Source organism: Amblyomma americanum, chromosome 3 (assembly GCF_052857255.1).
Source record: "Amblyomma americanum isolate KBUSLIRL-KWMA chromosome 3, ASM5285725v1, whole genome shotgun sequence".
Lineage (NCBI taxonomy): Eukaryota > Metazoa > Arthropoda > Arachnida > Ixodida > Ixodidae > Amblyomma > Amblyomma americanum.
This window is the reverse complement of record NC_135499.1, coordinates 42,781,728-42,800,996: the sequence shown is the minus strand read 5'-3', so window position 1 is coordinate 42,800,996 and position 19,269 is coordinate 42,781,728. Positions and strand designations below refer to the sequence as shown.

Sequence of the window (19,269 nt, the reverse complement as noted above, 5' to 3'; positions counted from 1 at the left end):
CGGTGCGGCCAGAGTCGTCTGCTGTTGAGTAGCTCGACGGTTAAAAAGCGGTATCGACTTCTCTAGAGCCTGATAGCAGAGTTGACCCCGCTGGAGATACAGCAGGATCAAATGAAATCGGCTGTAAGGTGTAAAAAAATATGTGAACTATGGTATGAACTGGCAAATGAAAGATGTCATGCTTGCAATATTTAACTTCTCCATTAATTTTCAACTAATGGTCCGCTGTAAAGCGTCCTCCAGAGGCCCAAATCTGCACACATGCGTTACGCTCTGCGCATGCTACCTTGCCGATTTAGGCGATGTTCTCGAGTCAGTATTGAGTTGCACAGATTGAAAAAAAAAATAAATTGAGCGAGGGCGCTTGCTCCCACAGCTTAGCCCATGTTACTACGACGAGAAGGTAGATAGCGAGCACTGTGAGAAGAAAATCACTTGCTGCGCATCACTGCGAGTTTTCTCTTTGTTTTCGCTTAGTTTTCTCGGCTTATTCCTTGCTGTTCATCGGATGATTTATATCGCCATTATTTTTTCTCAGCGCTGATAGGTAGACGCTAGGGATGTGACAGTCTGGATATAATGAGCAAACTTTTGAGAGAGTCGCTCATTTTCGGATGCTTGAGCTGCGGCCTGTGCACCCACAGCATGCACGTTGCTGATGAAGGTATGGTGCAGGCTTTATAGGGGCTACCAGAGGACCCTGACTGTGGTCTCAGTTTCTATTTACAACCGGAGATGGACCATTGCGCCGCGGCTTTAACTGAACACTCCGGGAAATGTGGTTCATGGCTTCGTTCTGACCATCTGAACAGCGTATCAACTTCCGTAAATGTGCAGTGTGATTTGTAGGGTGGGCCGGAAAATTGTGGGGATATGAAGGAATTTTCTAAATCTACGTTCATAAAGCTGCAGTAGCACGGTGGTTTGGGCCAGTTGGCTGCTATTCATAATGCAGACAAGATTCGCAGCATAAATAAAACACACTCAGAAGACCAGGAACAAACACGGCAGGACTGTGCTGCACTTCCAACTGATTTTATTAAAAAAACTGGACGTTTAAATAAATTGAGCTATCGTGAGATAAAACCTAATCACATTCCTACAAAAAAAGCCATTTCATTCTCAAGCAATGGCAGTGAAGGCGTGCATGCTGACGCTATTGTCATCAGCTTTCTTAAAAAGGAAAGCTTCCATGGTTTCACGCGGCTGCTTACCCTTGGCGTAACCCAGAAACTGTGCCTTGTTAAACATTGGTTTACATTTGCAAGTCCGGAAATGTACATCAAGATGGCCACGGATACCAATCTAAACTACTTTAAAGTGTTCTAGCGCTCTTTCGTTATAACAGTGCCCTGTTTGGACAATGTGCCCTTGTTTACACGTTAGAGCAATCCTATAAAAGACATTTGTTGCACAATCTGTGAAATTTTTCATGTGCTTAATTATGTTACGGCCTTATTTACACGAGTGAGTCGACCTGAGCTTTGTGCCTTAGCGCAAAGATGGCGAGCTTTTTCGGCGCCTCTTCACCTCTTCGTCGTGGCTTCAGCGTCGCGTGACATATCCCCCTTCGCAGACGAAGCCCCCTGGGCCAGTCAGCCAGGGTTCCGAGAACATCAGATCTTCATCCGCGCAACGTGCACAACGTGTGTTTGCCGACAGCGGCGGCCTTGTGAAGACCACGTAGTTCAGGTCATTGAGCCGAGAGAGCACAATAAGAGGTCCTGTGTAGTGCGACAGCAGCTTTTGGGACAAGCCACGTTTGCGGAGAGGCGTTCACGGCCATGCAGCCCCACATGGCGCCTTCTTATTATCATTGGACAAATTTTGAGAACTTGCATGGAGCAGAAAAAACTACTTCAACGTTGTATCGGCCGGCAATTTTCTTCAGGTTGTGGGATATCTTATGTGGGTACGGAATTACCTTAGTGCCTTTCTGTTTTTTTTCTTTATCATTCGTTCCTTTACTTCTCTTTCTATTCTGTATTAGGCTCCCACAAAGAGCTGAAATACAACCATCAGGGAAACCAGACATGCTTAGCCGCTCGACTTTTGATGATTAACACTATCGGTCATTTGATGTCGGCAAGTTTTTTCCAAGGCGGCGTTGATGCAGTTCATGGCAATCCCGCATTTTATGATTTTATAATGAGCGCTGTTAAAACGGAGAAGGGTCTCTTGTGCCCTAGGGTTATACTTCCAACAGATGTGGTTAGCTCTGAAACAAATTCTGAGATCTAAAAACTGTATGCTGTTTGCGCAGGGAAGCGTGAATTTTAAACTTCCTGCTGCGGCTTTCAAAGCCGTGATAATTTCTGCGACTGCGTCTTCAAGGGATGAAATATGCGAATTGTCAAGAATCACCAAGTAATCATCGACATATCTAGAAATTTTTTTTAACATGAAGCTCTTTAGTCAAGTGTTCATGCGCTTATCAACAAAACAAAGATGTCACACAGTTTGGTAGTCATTGAAGAACATATACAAATGCCAGCCTTTTGAGTATAAAACGATCATTAAAATTGATGGCCGTCGATTCAAGATAAAATTCTAATATCGTTAGAAAGTTATCACTGTTGACACCTGAAAAAATTACGAAAAGGCACTTCTCCCGTCTCTTCAATCAACTCTCTTCAGGATTTAAACAACACTTTATGCGGTAAGGAATAATAAAGTTCTTCAACGTTACGGAGAAACCGATGGTATCAGAAGCGGTCAGGTTGAGCTCTTGGTTGAGTTCTTGGACGATCTCGTGCGATCCTCGAACCAGGAAAGGATCTTCAAAGTTCATCCTAGTTAACTGCCTTTGTAGGTACCGTCGAACTGCAGGTTGCCAACAGTTCTTTTCTGAGACAGTGACTCTAGACGGGAATTCCGGCTTGTGGGTTTTATTTACTTTTTATTTACAAAATACTGCGGACACAGTCCAAGCAGGGTGGAAGAACAAGTCTATCAAACCACAAAAAACGCAACACTTCTAAAGAACTACACAATATAGCAATAATTGGTTAAACCTCATGGGACAATGGTTTAATTAGCTGATTCCAGTCTGTTATTTGTGCGCGGAACGAACGAAAACTTGTGTCTGTTTTAGCGAGTGAGGGGTTAGAGAACTGGGATTGTGTTGACGAGTTTGTCTGGTTGGTGTTAAGTATGATGAGGGATCCAAACCAAGTTTGTTATGTAATAAAAAGAAATGAATTCTAACCTATGTTTTCTTCTCCGATGTTCAAGTGGTTCAATTTTATTAATCTCAATCAACGTGGTAGGGGGTCAGTCCTTCCATATTCATTAAAAATAAACCTGACAACTCTTCTTTGTATTCTTTCCAAATTTTTTACGTTAAATTTAGTATACGTGTCCCACACTATGCAAGCATATCCGAATTTAGGTGTATTATTGAAGAATAACAAAGCAGCTTAATGTTAGAAGGAGCATTTTTTGGTTTATGTCATAAGCAGCACAATTTTCTAAATGCCACGGAGCAGACGTTGTTTATGGGCAAGTTCCACGGTAGATTGCTACTTATGGTTACTCCTAGGTATTTGTAGTTAGATACCTTTTGAAGAGGGAGAGAGTCTAATTTATATGTGTAGCTGTGACGTATGGTTTTTCGGGTTATCGGCATACAAACACTTTTATCAGCTTGAGAATCATGCCCCATCGGTCGCACCATTCAAAAACGTTGTTCTAAGCATTTGTACAGATCGCTTTGATATTCCTTATTTGTAACTTCTCGGTATAAAATGCAATCGTCAGTTACCCATCGAATATGCACTGGTTGGTTAACATCAACTTGAACAATATCATTGGCATACAAAACGAAAAGCAGAGGGCACAAAACACTTCCTTGGTGAACACCGGATGAAACTGGAAGAGAGCCCGAACGTTGTCCACCCACCTCAATCTGTTGGCGGTCTTTTAAGTATGCAGTAATCCATGTCACTAAAATATCAGGAAGGGCAATTTCTTTCATTATAAAAATTATTTTATCATGAGGAACTTTGTCAAATGCCTTCCTAAAATCCAGAAATTTTGCATTGATTTCGTCTTTTTCGTCTATACAGGAAGGAAATGAATTTATTACTGTAATTAGCTTTGTTACTGTCGAGAATACTTTTCTAAACCCGTGCTGGAAGCTAGTAAACACGGGATTTTTTTCTAAAAATTCGTTCATGCAGTGTGCAACTATATGTTCCAATAGCTTACACCACGGGGATGTCAATGATATGGGACGGTAGTTCTGCAAAAGAAGATGGTCTCCTTTTTTATAAACGGGAACAATTCGGGCTGTCCTCCAGTCATCAATTATTTTGCCTATTGACATTGAATCGCGAAAAATTATCACGAGGAATTTAGCTAGAGTATCGGCATAGCGTCGCAGACATGCGTTTGGAACGTTGTCATGGCCACATGACGTTTAAATTTTGTTTTCAGGTTCAGTAACATAAAAAAGACACCAAGGTAAGGAATAATATTCACTTCGGCGGGATAATAGACTCGGCTGTTGTCGGTACATGTGCTCGGGGCAGAAAATAGATTTTAAAAATAACTATTAAATGCTGAACAATAGCCTTTGGATCACATATCGTAGTGTTCACCAAAATGTGTGTGACTGCTTTCTTTTTTACGCTAATATAATTCTAAAACTTGTCTCGGTTTTTATAAAGTTTTGAAGCGATGTGTTGAAGAAATAATCTTTTGAATCAGGTAAGGTACGTGCTAGATTGTCCAGCAATTCCATGAGCACTTCAGGAACTGCGCGTTTCTTCGTGTGCCGTTTTATCCTTCGCCTCATTTGAATTATGTTGCGTGTCATCCATGGGGATTCCATTCTTTTTGTGCCTATTTGTTACAAAAGTTTTGATAAAATACAAAGATTTTTTTTCAACTGTCGCACTGTGCGCAGACATAGGCATCTTCGAAATCAACAAGGCAGGCTTCCAGATGTTCAATGACAGATGCATCATTGGCACGCGAATAATCTTTAAAGTAACGTTGCGATGGGTGTTTCTTTTTTGTTTGCCGTACTAGAGGAAATGAAGCACTAACCAAGTGGTGGTCAGAGAGCTCTTGTTCCACAGAAACAGTAAGATTTACAATGTCGCGAGGGACGAACAGCAAATCTAACAACGATTTCGTGGAACCGACTTTACGGGTTGGTTCCGGAACTATTTGTGGCAGGTTGTGGGTAAGCATTATTTTAAACAATACCTTGGCTTGCTTTGTGCAAATACCGAGACACTCAAGAAGTTCCCAATCCACACCTTGCATGTTGAAGTCGCCCGTCATTAAAATTTTACCGTTTTTGCACTGTGTCATATGATTTTCTAGTTTAGTTAAGTAGTCGGTTACAGAATTAGGAGTCCTATAAAGAGCATATAAAACAAGGTTCTGTCCCCAGCAGGAGAGTTTCACACATAGGCATTCAAACTCATGTACGTCATCTTGAAAAACGGCTTCAATTTGTTTCTTAACAAGGACAGCCACTCCAACGCCCTTGGACTCCCTGTCTTTTCGAAACGAAGTGTAAGAAGGAGGGAAGACGCCCTCATCATTTACATCACTCTGAAGCCATGTCTCAGTAATCACTGTAGCTTGCGGATCATGGTGTAATAGCATTATTTCGAGCAAGTCGGCCTTATTAGCAAAACTACGAACGTTAGTGTTTATTATGCGCAAATGTTTGATCTGATCTTGCAAATCGCGCCATGCCATGTCCTGTTGATCTACTCTCTTACCCGAGTAGACTATCTTTACGCGTTTATTTTGTGATTTATCCCAGAAAAACATATCTTTATGTACCTTTAGCTTGTCATGAATAAGGATGACCTTCTTTTTTGATCCCTCTCTTCCTTTGCGCTATCCCAAACCAGTTTGAGTGTCAGCTGCGTAGATTGGGAATAATCATTATGAATTGATATTCCTGAGCCTTTTAACTTTGTAACATTTTCTATTGTCATTTTTTCAGCAAAATTTTTTAAATAGAGGAGAACAGGGCGTTTGTCGTTCCTACGCCCCAACCTATGAATGCGCACGACAGATTGGCAACTGACTTAAAAGCTTGTCCTCAAAAACTTCTTTGATTATTTTATCTTTCAGCGTAGCTTCTGTTTCGTTAGGTTCCTCAGCAATACCATGAATGATTAGGTTGGACCGTCTGCTTGGATCTTCGAGATCAATCAGTTCTTTTGTCTTAAAAACCCATTACATTCGCTATTGATTTCAAGGTTTTTTTGTATTTCCTGAAACTGCTCGGTGAAGGTTGATCTTCCGTTCAGCTTTTTCTCCATTTTTTTGTATTAGCCTCTGCAGATCACTAACCATGTTTACAGAGTTTACTAGTTCTGCTTTCATTTTACTGATTTCGGTTTGAAGAGACAGCTGGCCGTCTAATATTTATTCAATAACTTCCTTTTGAGTATAGCCAGGATACATTTTTATATCGCCACAAACAAGCAACTTGCAAGCAACAAAACATTCATATGTCCAGGCAATACAACAGCGGGGGCACGGCAGGACCGCGATTCCTCGGCAATTGCCACGAAACGTGCTCGGAATAGCTACCAACCTGCAGAACGTAGAACAGCGTCCTTGTAAGCGACATGTTGGGCCCAGGCCCGCCGTGCCCACCCAAGGTGAATTCATGCGTCGCTTCTTTTATACCCGTAAGCTCCGATGACGTCACAGTGCGATGGATGAATGTCGTCGCTGGAAAAACAGTGTCGTCAAGTGACGACGCCCAGTCCGATGCGTGGTCGGTGTGAAGTTGATCTCCTTCGCAGCCACAGATGTCATCGGGCCACACGTGTTCAGTTCGTAACGCGGCGGAACCCAGGATAACCTGCAGAACGTAGAACAGCGTCCTTGTAAGCGACATGTTGGCCCCAGGTTCGCCGTGCCCACCCAAGGTGATTTCCTGCGTCGCTTCTTTTATACCCGTAAGCTCCGATGACGTCACGGTGCGATGGATGAATGTCGTCGCTGGAAGAACAGTGTCGTCAAGTGACGACGCCCAGTCCGATGCGTGGTCGGTGTGAAGTTGATCTCCTTCGCAGCCACAGATGTCATCGGGCCACACGTGTTCAGTTCGTAACGCGGCGGAACCCAGGATAACCTGCAGAACGTAGAACAGCGTCCTTGTAAGCGGCATGTTGGGCCCAGGTCCGCCGTGCCCACCCAAGGTGAATTCCTGCGTCGCTTCTTTTATACCCGTAAGCTCCGATGACGTCACGGTGCGATGGATGAATGTCGTCGCTGGAAGAACAGTGTCGTCAAGTGACGACGCCCAGTCCGATGCGTGGTCGGTGTGAAGTTGATCTCCTTCGCAGCCACAGATGTCATCGGGCCACACGTGTTCAGTTCGTAACGCGGCGGAACCCAGGATAACCTGCAGAACGTAGAACAGCGTCCTTGTAAGCGACATGTTGGGCCCAGGTCCGCCGTGCCCACCCAAGGTGAATTCCTGCGTCGCTTCTTTTATACCCGTAAGCTCCGATGACGTCACGGTGCGATGGATGAATGTCGTCGCTGGAAGAACAGTGTCGTCAAGTGACGACGCCCAGTCCGATGCGTGGTCGGTGTGAAGTTGATCTCCTTCGCAGCCACAGATGTCATCGGGCCACACGTGTTCAGTTCGTAAAGCGGCGGAACCCAGGATAACCTGCAGAACGTAGAACAGCGTCCTTGTAAGCGACATGTTGGCCCCAGGTTCGCCGTGCCCACCCAAGGTGATTTCCTGCGTCGCTTCTTTTATACCCGTAAGCTCCGATGACGTCACAGTGCGATGGATGAATGTCGTCGCTGGAAAAACAGTGTCGTCAAGTGACGACGCCCAGTCCGATGCGTGGTCGGTGTGAAGTTGATCTCCTTCGCAGCCACAGATGTCATCGGGCCACACGTGTTCAGTTCGTAACGCGGCGGAACCCAGGATAACCTGCAGAACGTAGAACAGCGTCCTTGTAAGCGACATGTTGGGCCCAGGTCCGCCGTGCCCACCCAAGGTGATTTCCTGCGTCGCTTCTTTTATACCCGTAAGCTCCGATGACGTCACAGTGCGATGGATGAATGTCGTCGCTGGAAAAACAGTGTCGTCAAGTGACGACGCCCAGTCCGATGCGTGGTCGGTGTGAAGTTGATCTCCTTCGCAGCCACAGATGTCATCGGGCCACACGTGTTCAGTTCGTAACGCGGCGGAACCCAGGATAACCTGCAGAACGTAGAACAGCGTCCTTGTAACCGACATGTTGGCCCCAGGTTCGCCGTGCCCACCCAAGGTGATTTCCTGCGTCGCTTCTTTTATACCCGTAAGCTCCGATGACGTCACGGTGCGATGGATGAATGTCGTCGCTGGAAGAACAGTGTCGTCAAGTGACGACGCCCAGTCCGATGCGTGGTCGGTGTGAAGTTGATCTCCTTCGCAGCCACAGATGTCATCGGGCCACACGTGTTCAGTTCGTAACGCGGCGGAACCCAGGATAACCTGCAGAACGTAGAACAGCGTCCTTGTAACCGACATGTTGGCCCCAGGTTCGCCGTGCCCACCCAAGGTGATTTCCTGCGTCGCTTCTTTTATACCCGTAAGCTCCGATGACGTCACGGTGCGATGGATGAATGTCGTCGCTGGAAGAACAGTGTCGTCAAGTGACGACGCCCAGTCCGATGCGTGGTCGGTGTGAAGTTGATCTCCTTCGCAGCCACAGATGTCATCGGGCCACAGGTGTTCAGTTCGTAACGCGGCGGAACCCAGGATAACCTGCAGAACGTAGAACAGCGTCCTTGTAAGCGACATGTTGGGCCCAGGTCCGCCGTGCCCACCCAAGGTGAATTCCTGCGTCGCTTCTTTTATACCCGTAAGCTCCGATGACGTCACGGTGCGATGGATGAATGTCGTCGCTGGAAGAACAGTGTCGTCAAGTGAAGACGCCCAGTCCGATGCGTGGTCGGTGTGAAGTTGATCTCCTTCGCAGCCACAGATGTCATCGGGCCACACGTGTTCAGTTCGTAACGCGGCGGAACCCAGGATAACCTGCAGAACGTAGAACAGCGTCCTTGTAAGCGACATGTTGGACCCAGGTCCGCCGTGCCCACCCAAGGTGAATTCGTGCGTCGCTTCTTTTATATCCGTAAGCTCCGATGACGTCACGGTGCGATGGATGAATGTTGTCGCTGGAAGAACAGTGTCGTCAAGTGACGACGCCAAGTCCGATGCGTGGTCGGTGTGAAGTTGATCTCCTTCGCAGCCACAGATGTCATCGGGCCACACGTGTTCAGTTCGTAACGCGGCGGAACCCAGGATAACCTGCAGAACGTAGAACAGCGTCCTTGTAAGCGACATGTTGGGCCCAGGTCCGCCGTGCCCACCCAAGGGGAATTCGTGCGTCGCTTCTTTTATACCCGTAAGCTCCGATGACGTCACGGTGCGATGGATGAATGTTGTCGCTGGAAGAACAGTGTCGTCAAGTGACGACGCCAAGTCCGATGCGTGGTCGGTGTGAAGTTGATCTCCTTCGCAGCCACAGATGTCATCGGGCCACACGTGTTCAGTTCGTAACGCGGCGGAACCCAGGATAACCTGCAGAACGTAGAACAGCGTCCTTGTAAGCGACATGTTGGGCCCAGGTCCGCCGTGCCCACCCAAGGTGAATTCGTGCGTCGCTTCTTTTATATCCGTAAGCTCCGATGACGTCACGGTGCGATGGATGAATGTTGTCGCTGGAAGAACAGTGTCGTCAAGTGACGACGCCAAGTCCGATGCGTGGTCGGTGTGAAGTTGATCTCCTTCGCAGCCACAGATGTCATCGGGCCACACGTGTTCAGTTCGTAACGCGGCGGAACCCAGGATAAACTGCAGAACGTAGAACAGCGTCCTTGTAACCGACATGTTGGCCCCAGGTTCGCCGTGCCCACCCAAGGTGATTTCCTGCGTCGCTTCTTTTATACCCGTAAGCTCCGATGACGTCACGGTGCGATGGATGAATGTCGTCGCTGGAAGAACAGTGTCGTCAAGTGACGACGCCCAGTCCGATGCGTGGTCGGTGTGAAGTTGATCTCCTTCGCAGCCACAGATGTCATCGGGCCACACGTGTTCAGTTCGTAACGCGGCGGAACCCAGGATAACCTGCAGAACGTAGAACAGCGTCCTTGTAACCGACATGTTGGCCCCAGGTTCGCCGTGCCCACCCAAGGTGATTTCCTGCGTCGCTTCTTTTATACCCGTAAGCTCCGATGACGTCACGGTGCGATGGATGAATGTCGTCGCTGGAAGAACAGTGTCGTCAAGTGACGACGCCCAGTCCGATGCGTGGTCGGTGTGAAGTTGATCTCCTTCGCAGCCACAGATGTCATCGGGCCACACGTGTTCAGTTCGTAACGCGGCGGAACCCAGGATAACCTGCAGAACGTAGAACAGCGTCCTTGTAAGCGACATGTTGGGCCCAGGTCCGCCGTGCCCACCCAAGGTGAATTCCTGCGTCGCTTCTTTTATACCCGTAAGCTCCGATGACGTCACGGTGCGATGGATGAATGTCGTCGCTGGAAGAACAGTGTCGTCAAGTGAAGACGCCCAGTCCGATGCGTGGTCGGTGTGAAGTTGATCTCCTTCGCAGCCACAGATGTCATCGGGCCACACGTGTTCAGTTCGTAACGCGGCGGAACCCAGGATAACCTGCAGAACGTAGAACAGCGTCCTTGTAAGCGACATGTTGGACCCAGGTCCGCCGTGCCCACCCAAGGTGAATTCGTGCGTCGCTTCTTCTTTATCCGTAAGCTCCGATGACGTCACGGTGCGATGGATGAATGTTGTCGCTGGAAGAACAGTGTCGTCAAGTGACGACGCCAAGTCCGATGCGTGGTCGGTGTGAAGTTGATCTCCTTCGCAGCCACAGATGTCATCGGGCCACACGTGTTCAGTTCGTAACGCGGCGGAACCCAGGATAACCTGCAGAACGTAGAACAGCGTCCTTGTAAGCGACATGTTGGGCCCAGGTCCGCCGTGCCCACCCAAGGGGAATTCGTGCGTCGCTTCTTTTATACCCGTAAGCTCCGATGACGTCACGGTGCGATGGATGAATGTTGTCGCTGGAAGAACAGTGTCGTCAAGTGACGACGCCAAGTCCGATGCGTGGTCGGTGTGAAGTTGATCTCCTTCGCAGCCACAGATGTCATCGGGCCACACGTGTTCAGTTCGTAACGCGGCGGAACCCAGGATAACCTGCAGAACGTAGAACAGCGTCCTTGTAAGCGACATGTTGGGCCCAGGTCCGCCGTGCCCACCCAAGGTGAATTCGTGCGTCGCTTCTTTTATATCCGTAAGCTCCGATGACGTCACGGTGCGATGGATGAATGTTGTCGCTGGAAGAACAGTGTCGTCAAGTGACGACGCCAAGTCCGATGCGTGGTCGGTGTGAAGTTGATCTCCTTCGCAGCCACAGATGTCATCGGGCCACACGTGTTCAGTTCGTAACGCGGCGGAACCCAGGATAACCTGCAGAACGTAGAACAGCGTCCTTGTAAGCGACATGTTGGGCCCAGGTCCGCCGTGCCCACCCAAGGTGAATTCGTACGTCGCTTCTTTTATACCCGTAAGCTCCGATGACGTCACAGTGCGATGGATGAATGTCGTCGCTGGAAGAACAGTGCCGTCAAGTGACGACGCCCAGTCCGATGCGTGGTCGGTGTGAAGTTGATCTTCGCAGCCACAGATGTCATCGGGCCACACGTGTTCAGTTCGTAACGCGGAGGAACCCAGGATAACCTGCAGAACGTAGAACAGCGTCCTTGTAAGCGGCATGTTGGGCCCAGGTCCGCCGTGCCCACCCAAGGTGAATTCGTGCGTCGCTTCTTTTATACCCGTAAGCTCCGATGACGTCACGTTGCGATGGATGAATGTCGTCGCTGGAAGAACAGTGTCGTCAAGTGACGGTGCCCAGTCCGATGCGTGTTCGGTGTGAAGTTGATCTCCTTCGCAGCCACAGATGTCATCGGGCCACACGTGTTCAGTTCGTAACGCGGAGGAACCCAGGATAACCTGCAGAACGTAGAACAGCGTCCTTGTAAGCGGCATGTTGGGCCCAGGTCCGCCGTGCCCACCCAAGGTGAATTCGTGCGTCGCTTCTTTTATACCCGTAAGCTCCGATGACGTCACGTTGCGATGGATGAATGTCGTCGCTGGAAGAACAGTGTCGTCAAGTGACGGTGCCCAGTCCGGTGCGTGTTCGGTGTGAAGTTGATCTCCTTCGCAGCCACAGATGTCATCGGGCCACACGTGTTCAGTTCGTAACGCGGAGGAACCCAGGATAACCTGCAGAACGTAGAACAGCGTCCTTGTAAGCGGCATGTTGGGCCCAGGTCCGCCGTGCCCACCCAAGGTGAATTCGTGCGTCGCTTCTTTTATACCCGTAAGCTCCGATGACGTCACAGTTCGATGAATGAATGTCGTCGCTGGAAGAACAGTGTCGTCAAGTGACGACGCCCAGTCCGATGCGTGGTCTGTGTGAAGTTGATCTCCTTCGCCGCCACAGATGTCATCGGGCCACACGTGTTCAGTTCGTAACGCGGCAGAACCCAGGATAACCTGCAGAACGTAGAACAGCGTCCTTGTAAGCGACATGTTGGGCCCAGGTCCGCCGTGCGCACCGAAGGTGAATTCCTGCGTCGCTTCTTTTATACCCGTAAGCTCCGATGACGTCACGGTGCGATGGATGAATGTCGTCGCTGGAAGAACATAGGATTGTAGGGGTTTAACGTCCCAAAGCAACTCACGCTATGCGGGACACCGTAGTGAAGGACTCCGAAAATTTCGACCACCTGGGGTTCTTTAATGTGCACTGACATCGTACAGCACACGGACATCTATAATTTCGCCTGCATCGAAATTCGACCGCCGCGGCCGGGATAGAACCCGCGTCTTTCGGGTCAGCAGCCGAGTGCCGTAACCACTGAGCCACCAGGGCGGTCGATGGAAGAACAGTGTCGTCAAATGGCGACGCCCAGTCCGATGCGTTGTCGATGTGAAGTTGATTTCCATCGCAGCCACAGATGTCATCGGGCCACATGTGCCCAGTTCGTAACGCGGCGGAACCCAGGATAACCTGCAGAACGTAGAACAGCGTCCTTGTAAGCGACATGTTGGACCCAGGTCCGCCGTTCCCACTCATGAAAAGAGAGGTGTAGGCTTCCGTTTTCAGATATCTTGACTAGACTTGCGACGGAATCGAGACGTATTTCATATAGGAGACGAACTGCGGTTGTCTTCTGGGATTTTTTTTTGAATTTCGTCTCTTTAGAGTTCTTTTGTATAGCTTGATTAGCCTTTTCTTGCTGCAATCCTTTGGGCAAGACTACAAATCCTCTTTCTTCATCAGAGTGAAGTACCATTAGGTCATGCTCCTGATAACCCTCTGATGCTGAAGAGGACGGTTTGAACTGCGACTCATAATTTTTATCACGGAATTGGCTCCTTACCCAGGTGGCTCGGTCTTTGTCACGTTGCTTTGTTCTTCCAGGAATGCTACGTGCCATGGCGAGGAGTTCCTGCTTTTTTGAAGCAGGCTCAAAGCAAAACTTTGGCCCTTTTTCCGGGATCGCGAGAACCATGTCAGACAGTTATCAGACAGTTGTCAGACCTTGTCAGCACAGTCCCGTCTTGTTTGCTCCTGGTCTTCTGTGTGCGTTTTACTTATGCTGCAAATCTTGTCTGCATTATGCATAAAGCTACCCCTGACGTTGCACTTCACGGTGCATGATACAGCGGTGCTTTAAGACCCATATTTGTCTACAGTGGTATGAAATTTTGCGGTTGGTAGCAACTGTCCATGGATGTATTAAGATAAGATAAGATAAACTTTATTTTCCATCAAAAAAAAAGATGGAGGGAGACGGGGCTAAAAGCTGCAACCGCAGCTTGACTGGTCCCCGCCCCCCTATATGAAAACGACAGGTGGCACTTGACAAACATTTAACAACAAAAAGCATGTCAGAAGAACAGTCGTTTTGACACGACTAAATGAAGAAATGCCTATTGTAACAATACATGGCAACAAAACATGAAAAAAAATAATAATATAAAATAATAAAAAATCTCAGTAAGGTACATTGAACATGGTTAATTGAACATGGAATTTGAACATGGTTACCGAAAAAGTGATACATCAGATTTCACGACTAACAACAGAACATCTCTATGAATTATACAATATTAATAGCGGTTACATACAGTTTGCGTTTTATTGAAGAAAAATATTCTTAAGCTGCGTAGAATTCAGCGCTAAAATGTCTACATCTTCAGACAAATAGGAGTTTAAGACCGAAGGAATGCGGTGCTTTAGGGTTTGTGCAGCGTAATTTGTTCTGCAGGAGCCAACTTTCCAGTATTCTGGATTTCTTGTGAAGTGACCTGACGAACTTTTAACGGCTAGTTGTGCTAATTTTGTTAGGATTGTGCTTCTTTGCCTCCTTTCTCGAATTAATGCGAGACATAGGTTGTACTTGTACATCTCTTTAATGTGTAATAGGCCCAGCTTGTGGAATAATGGCTGTACATTAGAATCATGGGCAGAGTGTGTAATGACCTAACTGCCTTACTCTGTAGTCTGCTAAGTTTCTGGATACCGGTCATTGTGGTCGTTCCCCACACGAGTATGCAGTAATTTAAGTAAGACAGAAAAAGAGAGTTGTATAGAAGCATCATGACAGTTTTCGGTAGAAAATATTTGTTTCTGTGGAGAATCCCAACTACACTCGCGATTTTTGAGGCTATATATTCTGTGTGCTTGTTCCAGGACATCGTTTCTGTAAAAATAACCCCTAGTGTTTTAAATTTGTCGACAACATCTATCTCCGAACCATTCAACTTAAGTCTTAACTCAGACGGAACTAGTCTTGATTTCGCGCGGAAAACGATCGCTTTTGATTTCAGGCTATTAATTATTAGTCCATTGTGTTTTGCCCAATCACTTACTTTAGCTAACACGGAATTTGCAGTGCTAAACAATTCTGTACATTTATCGGAAGCACAAAAAATGCTAGTGTCATCGGCATAGATGACGAACTTAGTCTGCATATCCACGTTCACAATGTCATTTAAGTATATATTAAATAAAAATGGCCCCAAGATACTTCCTTGCGGGACTCCTGATTTAGTACAAGTCACGCTTGAAGAATAACCATTTAGCTCAACATATTGTACGCGATTTGAGAGGTATGATTTAATTAGCTCAAATGGTAGCCCGCGAACACCGTAATTTTTTAATTTTTCGAGGAGGAGATTTCGGATGAGGTAGTCAAATGCCTTGGTAAAATCCAGAAATATGCCTACTACACACCTTTTACTATCTATATTGGTTAAAATGTATTCTTTCTGGTCAAGCAAGGCAAGTTGGGTAGATCGAAATTTCCGAAAACCGTACTGGGAATCAGTTATGCTATTCATTTTTTCAAAAAACGTTTCAAAGCGTATTAGAATAAGTTTTTCTAACCCTTTAGAAAACACGGGAAGAATAGAAACTGGGCGATAGTTATTAAGATTGTTATGATCACCTTTCTTGTGTATAGCTCGTACTTTTGCTATTTGCATGTCATTAGGAAAGACTCCAGAGCTTATGCACAAATTAAAAATGTATGACAGGATAGGTGATATAACATCGAGGACATACTTTACGGGCTTGATTTTCACGTCATGGACATCACAACTGGTTGAATTTTTTAGTTGCATCATTGTTAAGTACACTTCATTGGGGGTAACAGGATTCAGGAAAATACTACTAGGATATTCTTTATTGAGGGACTTTGCATGATCATGATTAGGTAATGCTGGTACAGGTAAATTGGCAAAGTGGTCGTTGAATGCATCCGCTAAGGCATGGCCAGATACAGTCGCGCCATTTATCTTTAGCTCGCTAACCGAGCCCGAAATTGATGAACGGCCAAGAACATCATTGAGTTTTCGCCAAGTAGACTTGCAGTCATGCTTGATTGCATTAAAATAGTTTTCAAAATAGGCACTTTTAGCTTTCTTTATTTCTTTATTAAGGCAATTTCTATATTGTTTAAATTCTTTCAGCTTAGCCATATCTCGGGTCTGTATAAACCTATAGAACAAGTCATTCTTAACTCTAATTTTACACCATAGGTGATCGTTTATCCAAGGTTTCCTGATCTTCCTAGACACTCTAATAGTTCGGAAAGGAAAATGTTTTCTGTAAAGCTCATTGAACCTATCTGTGAATAAGCAGAAGGAAACATTAGGATCATCTGATTCTAGAACGTGTGACCAGTCCTCCTTATTTAGTTCATCCCGAAATTGGTCTAATTGCGCTGGTAAAATTTGCTGGTAGGTAACTACGCGATTTACTTTTTTTCCCTTTTCTAGAGGCTTCACACATATAAAAATAGGAAGATGATCACTGAGATCGCATACAAGGACACCTGATTTAGTTTTATTGGCTGTGTAATTAGTTAAGAATAAGTCAAGCAGTGTTGATGTGCTGGATGTAATTCGTGTTGCAAGGTAAATGGTGTTTCTTATATTTTGTGCTTCAAGCAACAGCTTAAATTCTTTGATACGACCTGAAGTTGTTTCAAGCATGTTTAGGTTGAAATCTCCCCCGCAAACAAGGCCAAGGTCGCAGTCATTAACGTAAGAGAAAAGGGACTCAAGAAAATCGAAGAAAACTGGCAAGTTTCCTTCGGGGGGTCTATATACCACAACAAGAACCATCTTGTTGCAACGTAAAGACAATACCTCAAAATCTGTTGTTGATTCCGTGAAAGCTGTCAGCAATTCGTATTTTATGTCCTTCCTTATCAGCATGGAAACACCGCCTCCTCTGCCGTAACTTCGGTTGAGATTACATGCCTGATATTCCGCCGTACAAAGTGCCTCATCTTCGTGCCGATACCATGTTTCTGTCAACATGAGTATATTAAACTGGGTCTTAATTTGACTGAGAAGAACCTCAAGTGGCTTGCTTTTATTTCGAGCAGATTGCATGTTAGCATGAAATATTTTAAAGGACGAGTGAAAGTCTTTGCCTACAGAAGTGTCAAAGTTATTCAGAGAAACATATTGTGTATCCATGGCAGAATCTGAGGGAAACAAAATAAAAGCACTAACGTGGAACTATCGAGGGCCATTTCTTGCAACTTTGTTCAGTTCGTTCAAAGCCTGGATGCGCCATGCACGCTCTCCGTCTCTGCGCCGTAGAAAAATCCTAGCATTTCTGTGCCACACATACTGGAAGTCGTGCTCTTTGGCCCATTTCTTCGCTTCAAAAAGTAGTTCCCGCAAGTGCTTTGTCAAGTTCTCTTGTATGTAAACCTGCGATGAGTGGGTGCTTAAGGCACGCCTCTTCTCAAACCATTCTTCTCGTGTGTCTTGTCTGGCGAAGCGGAGTATAATGCCAGGAACCCTACCGGGCTTTGCCGGAAGGCGGTGAATGGCTACAACTTCATGCTTGGCTAACTCTGGAACATTAATTGTCTCAGCGAGAGCGTTGATTTTGTCAAGCAGATTTTCCTGTTCACTCTCTGCGACTCCGTGAATCTCTAGGTTTTGCTTACGGTTCCTCCATTCAAGGTCATTTAGCTGTTCTTGCATAGTTTGCACTCCTACTGTGTCCTGCTGTTCAAGTTTTTCAACCCTAGCCTTAATTTCCTTGATTTCTGTTTCATGACGTGCTGAGTCCACAAGAATCTGGTCGTACTTGTCAGACATTAATTGCACAGCTTGTTCGATGTTTTCGACGGTGCTCTTCAGGCTCAGAAGGGTTGCAAGTTTTTCCTGTATGTCCACAAGAGCTAGACTAATGTGGGACATTTCGTTAGTCTCATCTGCAGCCTCTGAGGAACTAGCTTTCTTCGATGCACCTCGTGATCGCCCTACTCGGCACGTCTGGCATCGCCATGCCTTTTTTGTCGTTTCCCTCATGCTGTTAAACTGAGCTTCGGCGATACCAGTGCATTTCCCCAAGTGATAGACATAATTGCACTCATTACACTTCAGGTAGGATTCATCCTTGTCTATTTCTGTTGAACATGTCAAACATATCAAATCGTCACCCATGTTTACAGCACAAGTTTCTGGCAGCAACAGAGAACACACAAAGTGAACCGCGCAATCGGTACAAGAAAAAGAAGACTGACCTGTAAAAAGTCACAAAATTGCCTTAGCCGGAGTTGTCAGCGTGTCCCCTGTCGCTGCCAAAATGCCCGCAGATGCGTGCCGTGTCTTCTTTATAGTCCGTGTTGCAGGTGGGCGTGGCTCCCGGCAGGCTTCACCACGGCTATGATAAGGTCATTCCGCTTCGTAATCGATGGTCCTCTGATATGGCTTCGCCGACTGCAGCAGGCCACACAGTGCTACGCGCAGGTCAAGCGCTGCCGATGCCAACTGTAAAAAGTCACAAAATTGCCTTAGCCGGAGTTGTCAGCGTGTCCCCTGTCGCTGCCAAAACAGGCATGAAGAGAACCGAAGTTTCCGTACTCTTCTGTATTCAGGGAGTCGGGGCATCAACACTGATGCGCCTATGACTTCATATTGCGGGTATTTTAACAAATACGGGATAATGGCGGATAACGAATATTAACGGGTGGAAGAATGAGCGACGGTGATGGATGTAGAGTCTGTATACAATTTTTCACTCTCACTCTCTGTCTCTCTCTCTCCGAGACTCTTGGCTTCGTAGACGGTTTCTTTAATTGCGGCTTCACTGAGCAGTGGTGTCGGACCCAGGCGCTGCCTCCGACCACGAGGCACACTGCACGCCGCGCCCTCTGCTGGCAGCAGCCGCCATGTGGGCGGTGTGGCTGGCGGCGCACGCGTACGCCGCCGCGGTCGCCTGGCGCTTCTGGAGCAGCCAGGAGTTGGTGCCGCTGGCCGGTGGTCGCTGCGTCGTCGTCTCCATCGTGGTCTCGGTGCTGGTCACGGCGCAGCTGCTCGCTGCGGCCACCGTCCTCAGGAGATCCCGACTCTGGGACGGGGTGCAAGGGGCGCTCAACGCCGCCGCCGGAGCCGCCGGCCGCCTGCGCCTCGCAGTCGGCTTACTCAGGCCGTGAGCGCTCTCGACGACCATAGGCGCCTGTTGTTGCCCTTTATGTTGAGCGCTGAAGTTTACACGTTCTGAATTCAGTGCAGCTACTCTGCGCAGTTGCTTGCATGAATAACAGCCGAAGTTGTTGAGGCCCGTGCCCAGTTAAACTTGCCAGCAGCAAGATGATACAGGTCGAAGCCAACGATGCGTCGTGGAACTATAAACAACGCACAAAGTCAAG

The 19,269-nt window shown here is 47.1% G+C and overlaps 1 protein-coding gene across 1 annotated transcript in view; it reads left to right on the top strand.

Annotated features, from left to right (window-relative positions):
- The window catches only part of LOC144123702 (uncharacterized), a 40,409-nt gene extending 21,356 nt beyond the window's left edge, over positions 1 to 19,053 (top strand). The window contains exon 4 of the mRNA XM_077656483.1: positions 18,716 to 19,053. Coding sequence (XP_077512609.1) covers positions 18,716 to 19,053 — 338 coding nt within the window. The remainder of the gene's footprint in view (positions 1 to 18,715) is intronic.
- Positions 19,054 to 19,269: the final 216 nt, after the last annotated feature.